This window comes from Jatropha curcas, chromosome 9 (assembly GCF_041381405.1).
Source record: "Jatropha curcas cultivar XTBG-Jc1 chromosome 9, XTBG_Jcur_1.0, whole genome shotgun sequence".
Taxonomy (NCBI): Eukaryota; Viridiplantae; Streptophyta; class Magnoliopsida; order Malpighiales; family Euphorbiaceae; genus Jatropha; species Jatropha curcas.
The window spans coordinates 2,314,292-2,333,771 of NC_143159.1; the positions used below are offsets into that span (position 1 = coordinate 2,314,292).

Here is a 19,480-nt window from a genome sequence, read left to right on the forward strand (position 1 = left end):
GAATTAATATATCCAAGCAGCCGATCAACAAACTATTTTTAAACTGAGTAAAGAATACTTCGGACTCGTATAATTTTGAGACAAAAGAATTGAAGGGTTTATGATTAAAAATATGGCTACTTGTAAGGCTGTGGAGATGTATTAAATCTTTCTAAAATCAAAAGATATATTGAATTATCACTAAATTTTACTAAATTCATATTACTTTATTTTTCATTTGTTTTACATTTATTAAAATTTTAAGAGGTTCATTAACAATGTTGCCCATCATAATTAAGCCAAAGGCAATTCAACTTCTTGCTAGTTATTAATACCTAAATCACAATGGAACCCAGTGTGTCCTAGATGAATTTTCTTTCTAATTTTTACATACCATCCACGCATTATTTTTATAAAATGAGTAACAAATATTATTTATTTTGCCGTCTTAATCATGGAATAGAAATTGTATTACAAATAAGAGGCTTCATTATGTTATTTTTATTCATAAAAAACCATATAAACCGAAATAACACATGTGCTACATAACAGTAATAATTCTTTTTTTATTCATAAAAAACCATACAAACCGAAATAACACATGCCCTACATAACAGGAATAGTTCTTCTTTTTAATTAACACATTCACCGTGTTGGTAGAAATTATTGGTACAAATGCAATGGAAGGCGTGGATTGATTAAAACTTCGAGTGGAGTTGCTCTTGGATTTGTCATTCCAATGCTCTCTGATATCAATGGGCCCATCTGTTGGGCTTGCAAAATCAAACCCATGAAGCAATGTAGCTAAAGTCAATTGCAACACATGGAGTGCGAAAGAAACACCAGGACACATTCTTCTTCCACTGCTAAACGGTATTAATTCGAAATTTTGGCCTCTAACGTCAAAATCTTTATGAGTAGTCAAAAATCTTTCTGGTCGAAATTCAGAAGGATACGACCATACACGTGGATCACGTTGAATTTTCCAAATGTTAACCAGAAGTCTTGTGCCTGATGGGATATGGTAACTACCTACAGTACAATCCTCGAAAGACTCGTGAGGCACAGAAAGGGGTCCAGCAGGGTATAAACGCAGCGTTTCCTTTATAATGGCATTGAGGTAAACCAAATTGTTCATATCAGATTCATTCACTCGTCTTTCTTTACCTACATGGATGTCCAACTCTTTTTGAGCCTTCTTTAAGACATTAGGGTTATTGATTAACAAAGAGAGAGCCCATGTCAAGGTCACTGTGGTGGTGTCTGAGGCTGCTACTGTAAGACCCTGCAAAATATATATAACAATGTCATAGCTTGGATTAAAAAATAAAAAGCCTTTACTAGATTTATAACAATATCATAATATGTGATTAAGAGAACTTAAATATTAATCGCAACTGATTAACATTATTGGGCAGCTGTTTTAATGCAACTATTTTTTTTTTTTTTTTTTTTTGAAATTTTGTACAAAAATTCCACATCATACGTCGGTTTTATCAATTGATTTCGAAATTGTGGGAGTGAGTAGCCTTGATAATTAGTTTTTTTAAATTGGATTATTTTTGTCATAAATAGTCAGCGGAAAGAAGTGGAAAAATATATTGGACCTTTTTTTTTTTTTTGAAAAATCAAATCTATTGAACTTATTCATCCCCATTATTTAAATCCTTTTATCATACTCAAACCCTTTCTTCTAATTTTTAATGCAGTATAATCTTAGTTAGGCCAATTTAGAAATGCATTAGAAGGTGATGTGAACTTGTCAAGTATATATACAAAAAAAAAAAAAAAAAAAAAAAAAAAAAAAAAAATCTAAAAATTAAAGCAATCAAATTGGTAGGAATTAAGAGGAGAATTACATACCAGGCTTGTAGCTTTGTTAATGGTATCGGAATCTCGATTTAGAGCGACTTGTACATCGTCATCAATAGTATTAAGCATCACATCCATGAAGTCCTCTTCTCCATGCTTAACACCTGAAGCTTTTTTCTTTTTGTGTTCCTTTAGCCACTCTTCAGCTACAAGGTCTAATTCTTTTGCTGTTTCTTTCATGGCTTTTTCGTGTCCGCCGATATCGAACCAACGCAAAAACGGTACCGCATCAGCTGCGATGAATCTGCCCGACAATTCAAAGAAATCCCTCAATGCTTTTTTCCATCTTTCACTTTCTCCATGACTTGTAGTCATATATCCAACAGATTTCCCAAAAATCATCTTTAAAATCAGGTTTATGGTTATATCTCCAAACCATCTCTTCATCTCCACCAACACCTTATCATTTGAACTAGTTTTGTTCTTGTCCCAGAACTTGTACAGCTCTTTTAAAGCTGTTGTCACCTCCGATTGTCGTACATGTCTGAGCATCTCGAGTCGGTGGTTAGAGAGGAGCTCAAGTGTGGCTATCTTGCGTAGTTGACGCCAGTAGGTGCCGTATGGGCTAAAGCCAAACATGGAACGATCATAGCCCAAAAGCTCCATGGCGAGAATCTTTGGACGATTTGCAAACGCTTTGTCGTTTGTGGTAAGACACTCTTTGGCAATTTCCCAGTTGCTAACTACCAAATTTCGATGCACTCCCATCTTGATTGTGAAGATCGGGCCATATTTGTCAGCCATGTCGCCCAATACTATGTGGGACGGTTCTGGCCCACCAAGGAGGTGAAGGTGGCCTATTAGAGGCCAAGCGCCGCCCGCTTTTGGCGCTGCTTTCTTCTTACTCCTTGCAGTTTTTAAGACGCTCCTTGATATCCAGAAGAAAGAGCAGAGAAAAATCAGGAAGGCCATTACGGTGGCCATAGCGTTTGTCGGAAACGAGAGCAAGTAATCCATTGATAATGTCTAATTGCGAAAGATGGCGTACTGTTGCCTATCATGAACGCCCTAGATTTTATAGGATTGTGCTTGTAGATATTTTTTAGAAATTATTTCTATTTTATGCTTTTTTTTTTAACAAAATTTTATTAAAAAAAAAATGATTTACGGGCAAAGTCATGAAGGCTTTGTTAGACTCACACGTGACAACTTCGGGTCGCACCTGGGGCTGGCCTTGGCCTATCCTATCTAATCACAGACTGAACCATTTTTCCTTCTCCCGCGGTGTTAAAGAATGAATTGGTGACGACGCCTACAATCAATTTTAACCGTAGTCAATCAACATGTGCAATTTATAAGGTGGAAAGTCAAATAATCTCTGCCACGGACATAAATGTGCTAGCTTCTACAATATGATGACGCTATATTATCTCTATTCTATTAATCTTGACATGTTTTTATTTTTTTTTTTCCATTCCATTTGAATGATTAATTAGTTGTTCTAATTTTTACTTTTGTTTGGATATTACAACTAAACTTTATCTTTTTTTTAATTACAAATAATTAATTATAGTCATTTTAGTCAATTTTTTTTAAATTGAGGTAAATCAATTATTTTTTTAATTTTTATGAAAAATAAAAAGGCAAAAAATTTTAAACATTAACATATTTACAGAAGTAAATATTAAATAAGCATTCTTCTTACTACATCATTTCATAATATTTGTTACATTTGATAAAATAATTTATTTCAAAATATTTTTTACATTTATAATTTTAAGGAGTAATAAATTTTTTTTCCATGTTTACCGTTGTATATAACCAATAATTATTTAGCATTTAGATATATGAGTATTAACTTAAAAATAATATAGTTAATTTATTTAATAATTTATTATAATTTACATAAATTTAATAATTTAAAAAAAAAAACGTAAAATTCTAAATGTGATAAGTATTACAAAATAGATATAATATGTTTCTTTTTTTCCTTTCAAAGAAAATAACATATATACAAAAAGACTTACCTGCACAGGTATGAGTCTGCTACACCAAACTTATTAAGATTGTAATAAATGTATTTTTAACCATTTACCGTAAAAAAACAAAACAGTAAATAATTTTTGAAGATAGGTCCCATTTTATCAGCCATTTTACCCAATATCATATGAGGAGGTTTTGACCCTACCAAGAGATGAAGGTGGCCAATCAAAGGCCACGCACCGCCAGCTTCTGGCATTTTGCGCTCTCTCTTCTTGCTTGACGAGTTTCTTGATTGGTGGTAGTACGTAGACCAATAAGAGAAAGGATAATACAGTAGCCACTGTTGTTGCAGGGAATGAAAGGATGTTGTATACTATTTTATTTTTCTTCCAGAAAAAAGACACCAATATTTTTATTATTTATGTTAAATTATCAAAACTAAATTTACGTGATGTATAATTATTGGGTGTAGGGATGATGAACTGATCCATTGAATATCAGAGCGCTGGTGTAATTCGAATGTAGCGGATAAAACCCGATTCGAACAGTGGTGAATCAAATATAAATATTTAAAATAAAATCCGCATAGATATGGATCAGATACGGATATAACATAATCCGATCCACTAAAAAAAATTTTATTTTTTTCTTATATTTCTAAAACTGTTGATTATAATTCTAAATGTACAGTTAACTCTATCCTTCTCTTATTTCTTTCTTTTCCATTTATATATATATATATATATATATATATATATATATATATATATATATATTAAATCATTATCTCCTAACTCTTTCACCATTTTCACAATTTTTTTTTATCTCTACTTTGATCAAAAAAATATAAGTCAAACTTATACGACCACTAACATGATTTTTTTTGCACTTAATAATTATTAAAGTCTTTTCTAATTGTCATAGTATATAATATTTCAATTATTGTATTTTCAAGCACAATAATAATATGAATTTTTATTAAATAATTATTTTTTCTTTTAAACATAATAAAAATGGGATAATATACACTCCAACCCGATCCGCTCCAACATCCGATCCAATCCAAATCCAGATGGAGCGAATATAGATATGAACATATGAATTTTTTCACGGATCGAATATGATTTGCAGAATCCAATCCGAACCCGATCCATGACGATGATCCCTGCTTGGACGTAGATAAATGTTCTTTACGTGGACAAAGTTGTGATGTCGCGGTTGGCGTAATCATTTGTCTTTCATGAAGGAGTCTCCCTTTAGTACTATAGAATTGTCACTTTCATATAGTTGTTCCTCTCCTAACTAGTCGCTAGCAGACGTGTATATATCTCTAATATAAAACCACAATAATAATTAATTATAAGGTAACGAATGTTAATTAATCTATAATAATTAATTACAAAATTCATATTAAGAATAAATTTTTGATTGCAATGAATGTATTTTTAACCATTAACTATATAAAAAAAAAGATAAAACAGTAAATAAATTTTTTTTTTTAAAGAAAATCTTTTTAATTGTATTTGATTTTGATGTACCAAGGTAAGCCTTATCCCATATAAACAGACAACAAACAAAAAAAATGAAATAAAGGAAGAATACAATGAACTTCCGTTTTGGTGATGAGATGTTATAATTGGGTTGCGTAATAATTAACAATCGAGAAAAGTCATCGGCTTCAATTTCAATAGTCTGGGCCTTTGGGGTTACAATTATATATTATATATATATATATAGTTGAAATTATATAAACAATAATGATTACGATTGTGAACTTCACTGATGTAAAATTGTCTTCTTTTTTTTTTAATAATAAAAAAGATAATCGTCTAGATAAAATATATTTCTCCAAATCATAAGCTCCTTTTAAATATTCTTCTGATGTGAAAAAAAAAAAGAAAAAAAAAATTACAATTCCATATCAAAATTCAATAACTCTCTTTGAAATGAACTAAATTCAACAATAGCAACAAAACCATACAATGGTTGAGATTAATTTCATCTGTTAGTAAAACATATTTTATCGTCTTTAAAATTTTGAAAAAAAAAGAAATAATAAAATTAAGGTTTAAACTTCAGAATTTTAGAGTTTAGAGATTTAAAATTTAACATTTACAGTTTAAATTTTAAGTGTTAGGATTTAAGTTTTTTAGATATTATGATTCTTCGAGTTTAAATTTTTACTATTTAATGGCATCTAATGATAAGATATGGTTGTTTGTTAGAATGGCTTTCAATTTTATCTAATTTGCTCGAGGCACAAACAAAATTAAAAATAATTGCACACAAAGGTATAGCATAGTGGTAAGTATATTACAATCTAGCAATAGATTCAGGTTTAAATCCCCTTCTTTAATACTCAAAATAGTTAAGTTTTATATATTCTTTAATTAAGAAATAAATTTTTTCCCTTAATTTTCCAATCTAAATTTAGGATTGAAATCTAAAAAGTGAAGGAAATTTATTAACAACTGGAAAATATAAAATTAAGAAAAAAAAAAAAAAAAAAAAAGAGAAGGTATTGCAAAGGACGACATTTATAAAGTTTCAAACTCACAAGAAAACGTATATCTGAAGCAAATTTGAAAATGATTACAATTAATAAAGATAAGCAGGAAGGCGTGGACAAAGTACCACGTCCAGTTGGGTGGCCTCATTGTTGGTTACGCCAAATCCCTCGACCAAATCAATTTGTTTACCAGACGGCACTGAAATATCGAACGCATGCAACAAGTTGGCTAATGTAAGTTGCATAACTTGAAGCGCAAATGAAACACCAGGGCACATTCTTCTCCCACTTCCAAACGGCATCAGTTCAAAATTCTGACCCTTAACGTCAAAATCCTTGTGAGTCGTGAGAAATCTTTCTGGCCTGAACTCGTAAGGATCTAACCAAATGCGTGGATCGCGATGCATTTTCCAGAGATTAACAAGAAGCCTTGTGCCCTTGGGTATGTCATAACTGCCCACAACGCAGTCTTCCATTGACTCGTGGGGCACTGACAATGGTGCAGCTGGCTCTAGGCGAAGTGTTTCTTTTATGATGGCTTCGATATACACCAATTTCTTCATGTCTGGTTCTTCTATATTCCTTTCTCTGCCAATTTCTGTGTCTAATTCAAGTTGGGCCTTCTTCAGCACCTCGCCATTTTTTAATAAGAAGGAAAGAGCCCATGTCAGTGTAATTTTTGTGGTGTCTGAGGCCGCTAATGTTAGAGCCTGGAAAATAGACGAACCATTAAAAAAAGAAAAAGAACGAAACCAGAACTAGAAATGAATTTATTTGAAAATTTTTTGTAATTACAAAATGGTGTGTAAAATTAAAATATGGGAAATATTTATCTACATCCAGTCAATATATAAACTTATTTATATATTAAACCAATCATAAATAAGGTTTTGGTTTGAATAAGGCATTTCTAATCAATCATAGGAGAAAAATGATAAACTAGTAATATATTTAAAAGAAATGTTTCTAAAAAAAAACAAATGTTATTTTAATGTATCAAATCCTTATCATTTTGTTAAGTGCACTTGAACTCAACCGTGCTTCATCGCTTGAATTGCTTCTTGTGGGTCCACTCATTTCGAATTTGATGATGAAAAAATATTCAAAAATACATTATAGTTAAAAAAAAAAAAAAAAAAAAAAAAAACTGTACCAGACAGGTAGCCTTTTTGATAGTATCAGCATCATGGCACGGAAGCTCCTCTGCTTCATCGAGAATAGAGAGCATCACATCCATGAAGTCTTCCTCGCCTTTCACATTGCATTCGGATGATGATCTTTTGCTCTTGTGCTCATCTAACCAAGATTGGACAAAAACGTCCAGCTCCTTAGCCGTTTTCTTCATAGATTTCTGATATCCTCCAAGATCCAGCCATCTCAAAAACGGCAGCGAATCAGACAGCACGTACTTACCGGACAACTCGAAGAACTTGTTCACTGCCTCTCGCCACTCATCACTATCATTCCCATCTTCTAGCGATGTCATATAATAATTCACATATCGCTTCCCTACTATAATCCTGAAAATCACATTTAAAGTTATGTCTCCAAACCATTGCTTCATCTTTACTGCCACACCTTTATCAGCTTTATTATAATCAATATTCTCCTCCCATAGCTGATATATGCCATTCATAGCAGCTTTTATTTCTGATTCTCTCACGTGCCTGAATGACTGAAGCCGGTGGTTCGACAGTAGCTCAACTGTGGCTATCTTTCGTATCACACGCCAGTATTGGCCATAGGGGCTAAATCCAAACATGGCACTGTTATAACCCATGAGCTCTGCGGCAAGAAAATTCGGACGGTTGGCAAAAGCTTTGTCATTTGTAGTGAAGCATTCCTTAGCCAACTCCCAACTACTTACAACAAGAGATCGATGCACTCCTGTCTTGATACTAAATATGGGACCGTACTTATCAGCCATGTTAGCCAAGATGACATGGGGCTGCTTTGGTCCTCTTAGAAGAGGAAGGTGGCCAAGAACAGGCCATGCACCGTTAGGTCGTGGAGGGAGTAAGTTTTTTTTCTTGGATATTTTTTGTTTCAATATTTTTAATAAACATGAGAAAAATAGGAGAAAGGCGAAAAAGCCAATAGTTGGGAAGCCAGCAAGGAAGTCCATGCTTTTCAGAACTAATTAAGGATAGATAGACAATTAATTATTTATAGGTGAAATAGGAGATAGGCTTTAATGATAATTAGCAACATAATTAGCATTTCATTATTAGATTCTTCTTTGGGGGAACAAGACAGTGGTGGCAGATCTGCTGCTCTATTAAGTAGCATCTCGGTTTTTACTTTAAAGACAATAAATAAGACTGCAATAAACAACTATTCGAACGTCATTAGAAAGGCCTTGTATTATTGCTAATGCAAAAAATATTGTATCACTGTTAGGTTGAAAATGAAATGCTTACATTCATTAGCTATACTATAATATTTAATTATCCAGCTGTCTACTGAATGCTTTCCTGCTCGTGATTATCTGAATTTAGCCGCCTTTTCTACTATAGCATATGTCAATTAAGGTTGTCTAATCTAGGAAAGAGTGTATAAATGACATAATAATATTATATGAAGCAATAATATTATAATTTCCTTTGTCGTCTTCATTCCCAAAAATAATTAAAAAATTTAATTAACTGTGGTATAGTTAGTACTTTCACTTATATAAGCGAGAAGTTTCGGATTTGAGTTTTCTCGATCATAAATATTTTTACCAATTTGGTGAATCAAGAGGAAGGTTATCTATTGTGTAGCTACAGTGTTATTTTGATCTATTGGATCTTCAATGAATTAAAAAAAACAATTAAAAAATATTAATGGCCCATAAGGAAATTGAAACAACATATAACTAATGGAAGTGATAAAGATAAAATATGTGATTATTGAGTTAGGGTTTTTCTTTTCGGAAAGATTGAGTTAGTTGAGCTAGATTCAAAAGTTTTCATTATACTGTAGTAATTATAACAATATTTTCACGGGTTGAATAAGCGGAAGAGGTCTACATCAACATGCAAACTTGACATACAAATTTAGGATTTCAAAGCTTGAAGTTAACCCTTAATAGAGTTTTATCTCAATACCAATCTAAGCATATAAATATGTGTACAGATCAAAATAAACAAAATAAGAATACATTCAAATCCAACATTTCCAAATTGAAATTAAGCATAACAGTTCTGAACTATTTATCATCTAGTTGAGGTTAGCAGCAAGACGTGGAGTAAGAACAACATCCACAGGGGTAGATTTTAGGTTGGTAATTCCAGAGGTCTCACTCATATCAATTGGATCGCTCGATGAAGTTTCAATTTCAAACGAATGTAGCAGAGTAGCAAGCGTAAGGTTCAGAACTTGAAGAGCAAAAGAAATTCCAGGGCAAATTCTCCTCCCACTACCGAATGGTATCAATTCAAAGAATTGGCCTTTGAAATCAACATCCTTATGCGCAGTAAGAAACCTCTCCGGTTGAAATTCTTCAGGATTTGGCCACACGATCGGATCCTTTTGAATTTTCGCAGCATTTATAATAAGGCGTGTCTTTGGTGGAATATGATTCCCATCTATAATACATTCTTCCATGGATTCATGAGGAATTAATAAGGGCACAGCAGGATATAATCTGAAGGTTTCCTTGATAATAGCTTGAAGATAAACCAAACTTTTTATGTCTGACTCCTCCACTTGTCTTTTTCTGCCAACATGTATGTCTAATTCATTTTGTGCTTTCTTTAGGACATCAGGATTCTTCAGTAACAAAGACAGGGCCCATATCATCGTAATTGCTGTGGTGTCTGAGGCTGCTAATATAAGAGCCTGTGCAAATTTCATTCAGGAAAAATAACATAAATATATTTTTTCTTCAACAAATTTGTTAATTCCAGTATGAGTTTCCTAATGGATATGAAAAGAATATATCATTATGACTATATTTATATTAGCTATTTAGAAAATAAATAAGACTTACCTACACATTACCATCCACTAAGCAAATTCATGAAGAGTTTTTTAAAAATCGCTATTAGTATTATTATTTTTTTTGGGTTAAAAATTGTTGTGGGTCCCTCCGACATGTGGGACCTACACGCTTTGAATGAAAAAAAATACTGTACACTCATTGCAACACGCTTTCTTTGAAAACGAAGACGGTGGACGCGTTAATAACGCGTCCTTCATTCTCTATAAATAGAGGCAATTGCAATTCTCAAAATACACACACCAGAAAGAAAGAGAAAATATAGCAAGCGAGATGTTATAGTTTTAGGATGGGTTTCCTAAAACGGAGAGAGAAAAATAGTGAGGATTATTTTGGGGTATTTTGGGAAACACTTGGTGTGCCACTATTTTTTTATTACTCTTTTTATGTATCTACTATTGTTTTAATAGTGGAAGAATTATTCGGAGTTTCTCCCGTAGACGTAGCCCTAAACAATTGAGGGTGAACCACGTAAATTGTTGTGTGTCTCATATTTCTATTTTTCCGCTGTGTTATTATTCTCGTAATTTTATTGCCGGTATCTCCACAAGTGGTATCAGAGCCGAAGGTTTCGGTAGGTCAAGCAGGTCAGATAGCGGTACCGGATCCATGGATATATTTTGAAAATAAATATACCACGACGACGAGAAAATTACACTGAGTCCATTGGTGCAGTCCGTTCGGAAAGAAGTTGCAGAATCGACTTAGTAATGAATAGTAAAATAGTAACTCAAAGTTGATGGTGAACAGTACTATTGGCGTTACTGTTGCTGAGTCTGTTTCAAATAAGCCCAGCACTATTCACGCATAGTACTATTCACGCATACAGTTACTATTCATGCATACTGTTACTATTCATGGTCACTATTCACGTATACTACTGTTCACGTATATGGAGAAATGAGATATTTCCTTATGGTAATCAAAATGCATGTGCCCTAAACCGGAAGGCAAGACTGATGAGGAATGGGCTTTTGAGCATGCGTCCAAATCTCGGTTGTAGATTTGATGATGAAGGTTTCTGTAGCACCTTCAGAAATGGTCAGTGGAAGCTCACAAAAGGTTCATTTGTGGTAGCTAACGACCGGAAAAAGATCTACAGGTGGTGCCTTGTGTCGAAAGTCTTCCCGACAAAAGGAGGTCGGGCGGCGTGTCCCGCAAAGTTGTAGCGGCGGTATAAGATGGTGGGCAGATCTAATAGATTATAGCTGCAGGGATGATGATGGCTAACGTCCCCACTTGAGTGTGCAGGGAGAGATTTGTCGTAGCAGTTGAGATTACAGAAGTGTGTTGCTCTGTCAACAACTGAGGCAGAAGGAGAAGTTCGAGCTGTGTGTCAAAACAGCAGGAATGAAGAGTCCCACCATGTTGTCGGGATGGGGAGAATTGTTGTGGGTCCCTCCGACATGTGGGACCTACACGCTTTGAATGAAAGAAAAAAAAAAAGGAGAAAACGTGTTATACTGTACACGCGTTGCAACACGCTTTCTTTGAAAAAGAAAACGGTGGACGCGTTAATAACGCGTCCTTCATTCTCTATAAATAGAGGCAATTGCAACTCTCAAAATACACACACCAGAAAGAAAGAGAAAATGTAGCAAGCGAGGTGTTATAGTTTTAGGATGGGTTTCCTAAAATTGAGAGAGAAAAATAGTGAGGATTATTTTGGGGTGTTTTGGGAAACACTTTGTGTGTCACTATTTTTTATTACTCTCTTTATGTACCTATTATTGTTTTAATAGTGGAAGAATTATTCGGAGTTTCTCCCGTGGACGTAGCCCTAAACAATTGAGGGTGAACCACGTAAATTGTTGTGTGTCTCATATTTCTATTTTTCCGCTGTGTTATTATTCTCGTAATTTTATTGCCGGTATCTCAACAAAAATATAATTGTTACAATCAAAATTTATTTTTAATTGATCCGGCAATAAATAAGTCCTTTAAAAAAAATAAGAAGGATAGAAATACGTACCATACACGTGGCTTTGTTGATAGTATCAGCATCTCCAGTGGAAAGCTCTTTTGCATCGCCGAGAATGGACAGCAACACATACATGAAGTCTTCTTCTTCCTTTGGTACGCCGCCGGAAGCTTCTTTCTTTTGCTTGTGTTCTTGCAACCATTCTTCAACAACAGGGTCTAATTTTTTTAAATTTTCCTTCATTTCCTTTTCAACTCCACCCAAATCTAACCACCTTAAATATGGAAGCGCATCTGATACCGAAAACTTTCCAGACAATTCCATAAATTCCCTTAATGCATCTCTCCATGTCCCGCTTTCTCGACCTTCGACGGATTCATTAGTATGCTCCTCCTCCACATATCGTTTCCCTACTATTATCTTTAATATCACATTTAAAGTTATGTCCCAAAACCATCTCTTCATCTCCGCAGAAAGCTTATTGGAACTACTTCTATTCTTTATCCATTTTTGATATAAAGCTGTTATGTCCATTTTTACCTCAGCCTCTCTCACATGCTTTAGCATCTCAAGCCGATGATTGGAGAGAAGCTCAAGAGTCACTATTTTGCGCATTTGGCGCCAGTACTCCCCATATGGACTGAAACCAAGCATGGAATAGTCGTAGCCCAGGATTTCCATGGCTAGACCTTTAGGACGACTGGCAAACGCTCTGTCATTTGTAGTAAGGCACTCTTTAGCCATCTCTCGACTGCTTACAACTAAGGTTCGATAAACACCAAGCTTGATAGTGAATATTGGGCCGTACTTATCAGCCAAGTTTCCTAGGGTTATGTGAGCTGGCTGTGAGCCTGCAAGAAGATGAAGGTGGCCAATAATAGGCCACGCACCCGCAGCTTCTGGCGGTAGTCTCTTCTTACATGACTTTCTTGATCTCCAAAACAAAGAGTAGATTATAGGAGTTGTTGTGGCGTGCCCACTCAGTGGGACCCACACTTTGTTGAAAATAAAATATGGTAGGTGATCAACCACGTTTGAAATTAAAAAAAAAAAAAAAAACAAAAGAGAAGTCTTGGTAGGTGATCCGTCGGTAGGTGGACGCGTTAATCACGCATCCACCTCTCCTCTAATCAAGCTTCCACATCTCCTATAAATAGGAGATGGTGCTAGAGCTTCAATGCACCCAAAAACGTAGAGCGACACAGCGTAAGATTGAGAGAGTTTTAAGTTTTAGAAAGGGTTCTAAAACTTGGGTCGAGAAAATAGTGAGGATAATTTGGGAAACACGTGTGAGTGCCACTATTGTGTATTACTCTCTTTGTAAGCCTACTATTTTTAATAGTGGAAGAATTATTCGGTTTTTGTCCCGTGAACGTAGCCCTATATAGTTAAGGGTGAACCACCTAAATATCTGTGTGTCATATTTATTTTTCCGCTGTGTTATTATTCTCGTAATTTTATTGCCGGGCCCTAACAAGTGGTATCAGAGCCGAAGGTTTACCGGATCCGTGGATATATTTTAAAAATAAATATACCACGACGACGAGAAAATTACGCCGAGTCCATTAGTGCAGTCCGTTCGAAAAGACGTTGCAGAATCTACTTAGTGATGAATAGTAAAATAGTAACTCAAAGTTGATGGTGAACAGTACTATTGGCGTTACTGTTGCTGAGTCCGTTTCAAATAAGCCCAGCACTATTCACGCATAGTACTATTCACATATACAGTTACTATTCACGCATACAGGTACTGTTTACGTATACTGTTACTATTCAATTATACGGTCACTATTCACGTATACTACTATTCACGTATATGGTTTTTGCTGGTGATAATATTCTGCACAAGTTAAAAATGGACGACAGAACAACAGGCACAATGGTTAGACTCAACTCATCAAACTATGCAGTATGGAAGATATTAATGGAAGATCTTCTATGCTGTAAAGATCTGTTTGAAACGATTGAGTTGAAGGGGGTCAGGCCAGCTTTAATAAATGAAAGCGATTGGAAGTCAATTAACAAAAAAGCAGTCGCAACTATTAGGCAGTCTGTTGAAATGAGCGTCATAAATCATATCGCTCATGAGAAAGATGCCTATTCAATTTGGAAGAAGTTGGAGGACATGTACGAGCGGAAGAATGCCCAGAACAAAGCCTTTTTAATTAAAAAGCTTGTAAATCTAAAGTACAAAGATGGCGAAAGTGCTTCAGATCACTTGGGCAAATTTCAAGAAATAGTGAACCAACTGACGACGTCAAAGATAGTGTTTGACGACCAGGTGCAGGCACTATTCTTATTGAGTTCCTTGCCAGAGAGTTGGGAGACACTGACTGTTACGCTCAGTAATGTGTCGGAGGGGAATCTGACCTTAACCACAGTCAAGGAAAGCATTCTGAATGAAGAAACCAGACGTAAGGAGAATGCTACGAGTAGCAACTCAGATGCACTCGTTACAGTTACAGAAAGGAGGGGGAGAAGCAGAACAAGATACCCCCAAAATCCAGACAAACGTGATAATTCACGGAGAAGATCCAAGTCAAGAAAAGGTGTCACTTGCTATCATTGTGGCAAGCCCGGTCACATCCAAAGGCATTGTAGAAAGTGGAAGAAGGAACGAGCCAAAGAAAGTGATGAAGAAAAAGACGATACGGAGGTAGCTTCAGTAGCTATTGATGCTGACGCACTTGGTGATGGTAGTGCGCTGATTTCTCATGCTGGTCTTAGTGAGTATTCCACTAGTCAACAATCTTTATGGATTATTGACTCTGCATGTTCTTATCATATTTCTTCAAATAAGGAATATTTCTCATCACTTACCCTCGGAGATTACGGCCATGTCAAGACTTTGAATGGCACATATGTGGAAAACTACGGCATTGGAACAGTATGCATCAAAACCAATGCTGGTTATGATCTCTGGTTGGAAGATGTGAGATACACTCCTACGGCAAACTTCAATCTGATCTCAGTTCATTGTCTTGATGAATTGGGCTATGCAAATCTGTTTGTTAACAGAACGTGGAAGCTTTCCAAAGGTAACTTGGTGTTCGGTCGAGGAAGAAAGTTCAACACCCTCTACTACACCCAGGCTAAAGTTTGCACAGGAGTAGTGAATGCAGTTGAGGATTCATCTGCTGAGTTATGGCATAAACGACTTGGGCATTTGAGTGAGAAAGGAATGGAGACTCTCACCAAGAAGAAAATGCTGTCTTTGAAAGGTTTGCCTTTAAAAATGTGCACTGATTGTTTGTCTGGTAAACAACATAGAGTTTCCTTTCAAAGATCTCCTTCTCCATCTAGAAAACCTGGTATTCTAGAATTGGTACACACTGATGTTTGCTCAATGGGTGACAAATCTTTGAGTGGCTGCTTATATTATGTTAGCTTTATTGATGACCATTCTAGAAAGGTGTGGGCTTTCCCAATAAAGTCAAAAGACCAGGTGCTGGATATGTTTAAAGTCTTTCATGTCAGTGTTGAAAGACAAACGGGAAGAAAGCTAAAATGTGTTAGAGCTGATAATGGTGGTGAGTACAGAGGTCCATTTGAGAAGTATTGCTCAGAACACGGCATCAGACTTCAGAAGACAGTTCCCAAAACTCCACAGCAGAATGGAGTTGCAGAGAGAATGAACAGAACCATTGTTGAAAGGGTTCGATGCATGCTCTCTCATGCTAAACTTCCTAAAACCTTTTGGGCTGAAGCAATGAATACTGCAGTTTACTTGATCAACCTTTCACCTTCAACCTCCCTCAAAGGAGATGTTCCAGAAAAGGTGTGGTCAGGGAAAAATATTTCTTACGATCATCTTAGAATATTTGGCTGCAGGGCTTTTGTTCATATTCCTAAAGATGAAACATCCAAGCTTGATTCGAAGTCAAAACAGTGTATCTTCTTGGGTTATGGAAATGATGATTTTGGGTACAGATTATGGGATCCAGTTGAAAAGAAGCTCATCAGAAGCAGAGATGTCGTATTCGTGGAAGACCAAACCATTGAAGACTTTGAGAAAAATGAAAAGCCAAAGTCTATCAATGAGTTTCCTGTTAGTCTTGATGCAGAACCTCGTGTAGAACCACAAAATGATGACGACGATGATGATGAACCTGTTCAGAATGATGCTGAACCAGCTCCAATAGAAGAACTGCCTCAATTGAGAAGATCTGTGAGAGGCAGGATACCTTCCCAGAGATATTCTCCTAATGAGTATGACTTGTTGACTCAAGGGGGAGAACCAGAGAACTACCAGGAGGCAATGGCAGATTGTAAAAGGAATGAGTGGTTGAAAGCCATGCAAGATGAGATGGAGTCCTTGCATAAAAATCATACTTATGAGTTGGTAAAACTGCCTCAAGGTAAGAAAGCACTGAAGAACAAATGGGTGTTCAGGTTGAAGACTGAACAGAACAACTCACAGCCAAGGTACAAGGCAAGACTGGTTGTGAAGGGATTCGGTCAGAAGAAAGGAGTTGACTTTGAAGAAATTTTCTCACCCGTTGTCAAGATGTCTTCTATCAGAGTTGTGCTCGGATTAGCAGCTAGCTTGAATTTGGAGATCGAGCAACTTGATGTAAAGACAGCTTTCCTCCATGGTGACTTAGAGGAGGAAATTTATATGGAGCAACCAGAAGGGTTCAGAGTCAAAGGCAAAGAACACTTGGTGTGTAAATTGCAGAAGAGCTTGTATGGCCTCAAACAAGCTCCCAGACAGTGGTACAAAAAGTTTGACTCTTTTATGGTAAATCACGGGTATGAGAAAACTACTTCTGATCATTGTGTATTTGTGAAAAAGTTCGCAGAAGGCGACTTTATTATTCTCTTGTTATATGTGGATGATATGCTTATTGTGGGCCAAGATGCTAAGAAAATTGAGAGCTTGAAAAAGGAGCTTGGAAAATCCTTTGCCATGAAGGATTTGGGATCGGCAAAACAGATACTTGGAATGAAGATCTCCAGAGACAGAAAAAAGAGAAAGTTGTGGCTATCTCAAGAGAAGTACATCGAGAAAGTTCTCAGCAGATTCAATATGAGCAATGCGAAACCAGTTTCTACTCCACTTGCAGGACATTTCAAATTAAGTCTCAATCAATGCCCTTCAAGTGAGAAAGAAAAAGAAGAACTGAAGAAGATTCCTTATGCATCCGCCGTTGGCAGCTTGATGTACGCCATGGTATGCACAAGACCGGATATTGCTCATGCTGTTGGTGTTGTTAGCCGATTTCTTTCAAATCCAGGTAAAGAATACTGGAATGCAGTGAAGTGGATTCTCAGGTATCTTAAGGGCACTTCCAAAATCTGCTTATGTTTTGGTGATAATAGACCTGTGTTAGATGGTTACACAGATGCAGATATGGGTGGTGATGTTGATTCACGCAAATCAACTTCTGGATATCTGATGACCTTTGCAGGAGCAGCAGTTTCTTGGCAATCAAAATTACAAAAATGTGTTGCACTCTCATCCACTAAGGCGGAATATATCGCCATTACAGAAGCTAGCAAAGAACTCTTGTGGATGAAGAAATTCCTACAAGAATTGGGTGTAGAACAAGAGAAGTTCATTCTGCTATGTGATAGTCAAAGCGCGATACATCTCAGCAAGAATTCGACCTTTCATTCAAGGTCAAAGCACATTGATGTGAGGTATCATTGGATACGTGATGCGCTGGAGATGAAGTTATTTCAGATTGAAAAGATTCACACTGATGATAATGGCGCTGATATGATGACTAAAGCTTTACCTACGGAGAAACTTGTCACTTGCAGAAAGATAGCCGGTATGGCTAACGTCCCCACTTGAGTGTGCAGGGGGAGATTTGTTGTGGCGTGCCCACTCAGTGGGACCCACACTTTGTTGAAAATAAAATATGGTAGGTGATCAACCACGTTTGAAATTAAAAAAAAAAAAAAAACAAAAGAGAAGTCTTGGTAGGTGATCCGTCGGTAGGTGGACGCGTTAATCACGCATCCACCTCTCCTCTAATCAAGCTTCCACATCTCCTATAAATAGGAGATGGTGCTAGAGCTTCAATGCACCCAAAAACGTAGAGTGACACAGAGTAAGATTGAGAGAGTTTTAAGTTTTAGAAAGGGTTCTAAAACTTGGGTCGAGAAAATAGTGAGGATAATTTGGGAAACACATGTGAGTGCCACTATTGTGTATTACTCTCTTTGTAAGCCTACTATTTTTAATAGTGGAAGAATTATTCGGTTTTTGTCCCGTAAACGTAGCCCTATATAGTTAAGGGTGAACCACGTAAATATCTGTGTGTCATATTTATTTTTCCGCTGTGTTATTATTCTAGTAATTTTATTGCCGGGCCCTAACAGGAGTTATGAACCCAAGTAGGATGACCATAGCAGTCGCTGAGAACGGAGAAAGGACGTCCATGGCAGCTAAAGTTGAGTGGTGGATTTTCGTGGTTAACTGGTTATTAAACCTAATTTATGCACAAATACCATTACTAGTAATCATATTAACAATAGCAGGCTAAAAATTTCAAAATGATCTCAACAAAATTTTTAAACATAATTTTAAACATTTTAACAGAAATAAAGTGGTTTGATTAGATAATTGCAGGAAATTGATTGGGTGGAAAATAAGTGGTTCGGGAAAATCTGGGAGGAAATTAAAATTAATTGAACGGGAGATAACTTTGTTGTCAGCTATTGTTTATTTTGTCCAATTCGGACATTAAAAATTGACAACCATAGTTCATATATTATGAAAAATATGTATTATTAATGAATTTTTGAGGAAGTGAAGTCACATCACATTTCACATAAATAAAAAAAATTCCAAGACATTAAAAGCAACAATTGTTGTTTGGCAGAAGAGATGGATATGATCAATGCGTGACGCCTTCAACCATTCTACATACAGTATGCCTACTCAAACAACAACTGCGAAGAGAATCAAATGGTAATTATTTTAACCCAATGGCAAAAAAATGTCAAATTATTCATCATGATTTAATATTTTTAGGTAATATTCTAAACTAATACATTCTTAAAACCAGTTGGGTAAAAATTTAATTTTGATGTTTATAAAAATTGAAGCTATTTATATATATATATCAAATAGATTCAGTAGAATAAAAATATAATTATAATTTCAAATTAGATACAGTTTTTAATTTGGAAAGAAAAACATGTTATTTTGAAGACAGGAATTAATTAATAAGTGAAATACAGTCTTTGTATTTTAGAATTGTACTAAAATGATACACCAAAACCTAGTTCTTGAAGCATGGGGCTTTTTTAATGTTTCACAAAATCAGGTCAAAATGATCTG

General features: G+C 35.5%; 2 protein-coding genes and 1 pseudogene across 3 annotated transcripts; all 3 read right to left on the reverse strand.

Annotated features, from left to right (window-relative positions):
- Positions 1-521: 521 nt before the first annotated feature.
- Positions 522-3,091, reverse strand: LOC105633719 (strychnine-10-hydroxylase-like; annotated as a pseudogene). Its single transcript, XR_016322397.1, has 2 exons — positions 1,843-3,091; positions 522-1,264 (listed from the first exon to the last, which is right to left on the reverse strand). The product of XR_016322397.1 is annotated as a strychnine-10-hydroxylase-like (transcript).
- A 3,202-nt stretch (positions 3,092-6,293) lies between these two features.
- LOC149493431 (cytochrome P450 CYP82D47-like) lies at positions 6,294-8,471 on the reverse strand. The gene is made up of 2 exons (XM_089725641.1): positions 7,437-8,471; positions 6,294-6,993 (listed from the first exon to the last, which is right to left on the reverse strand). The coding sequence occupies exons 1-2, from the start codon at positions 8,406-8,408 to the stop codon at positions 6,373-6,375; spliced, it is 1,593 nt and encodes a 530-aa protein (XP_089581767.1). The 5' UTR covers positions 8,409-8,471; the 3' UTR covers positions 6,294-6,372.
- An 849-nt stretch (positions 8,472-9,320) lies between these two features.
- Positions 9,321-13,067, reverse strand: LOC119369997 (demethylepipodophyllotoxin synthase-like). The gene is made up of 2 exons (XM_089725634.1): positions 12,238-13,067; positions 9,321-10,105 (listed from the first exon to the last, which is right to left on the reverse strand). The coding sequence occupies exons 1-2, from the start codon at positions 12,928-12,930 to the stop codon at positions 9,485-9,487; spliced, it is 1,314 nt and encodes a 437-aa protein (XP_089581760.1). The 5' UTR covers positions 12,931-13,067; the 3' UTR covers positions 9,321-9,484.
- Positions 13,068-19,480: the final 6,413 nt, after the last annotated feature.

What these genes read in the sequence shown, in the direction of transcription:
- LOC149493431 (XM_089725641.1), bottom strand. Translation starts at nt 8,408, where the DNA reads ATGGACTTCCTTGCTGGCTTCCCAACTATTGGCTTTTTCGCCTTTCTC. An exon ending in TCAAAAAGGCTACCTGTCTG is followed by an intron (nt 6,994 to 7,436) that starts GTACAGTTTTTT and finishes TCTATTTTCCAG; the next exon opens with GCTCTAACATTAGCGGCCTC.
- LOC119369997 (XM_089725634.1), bottom strand. Translation starts at nt 12,930, where the DNA reads ATGGCTAAAGAGTGCCTTACTACAAATGACAGAGCGTTTGCCAGTCGT. An exon ending in TCAACAAAGCCACGTGTATG is followed by an intron (nt 10,106 to 12,237) that starts GTACGTATTTCT and finishes AAATTTGCACAG; the next exon opens with GCTCTTATATTAGCAGCCTC.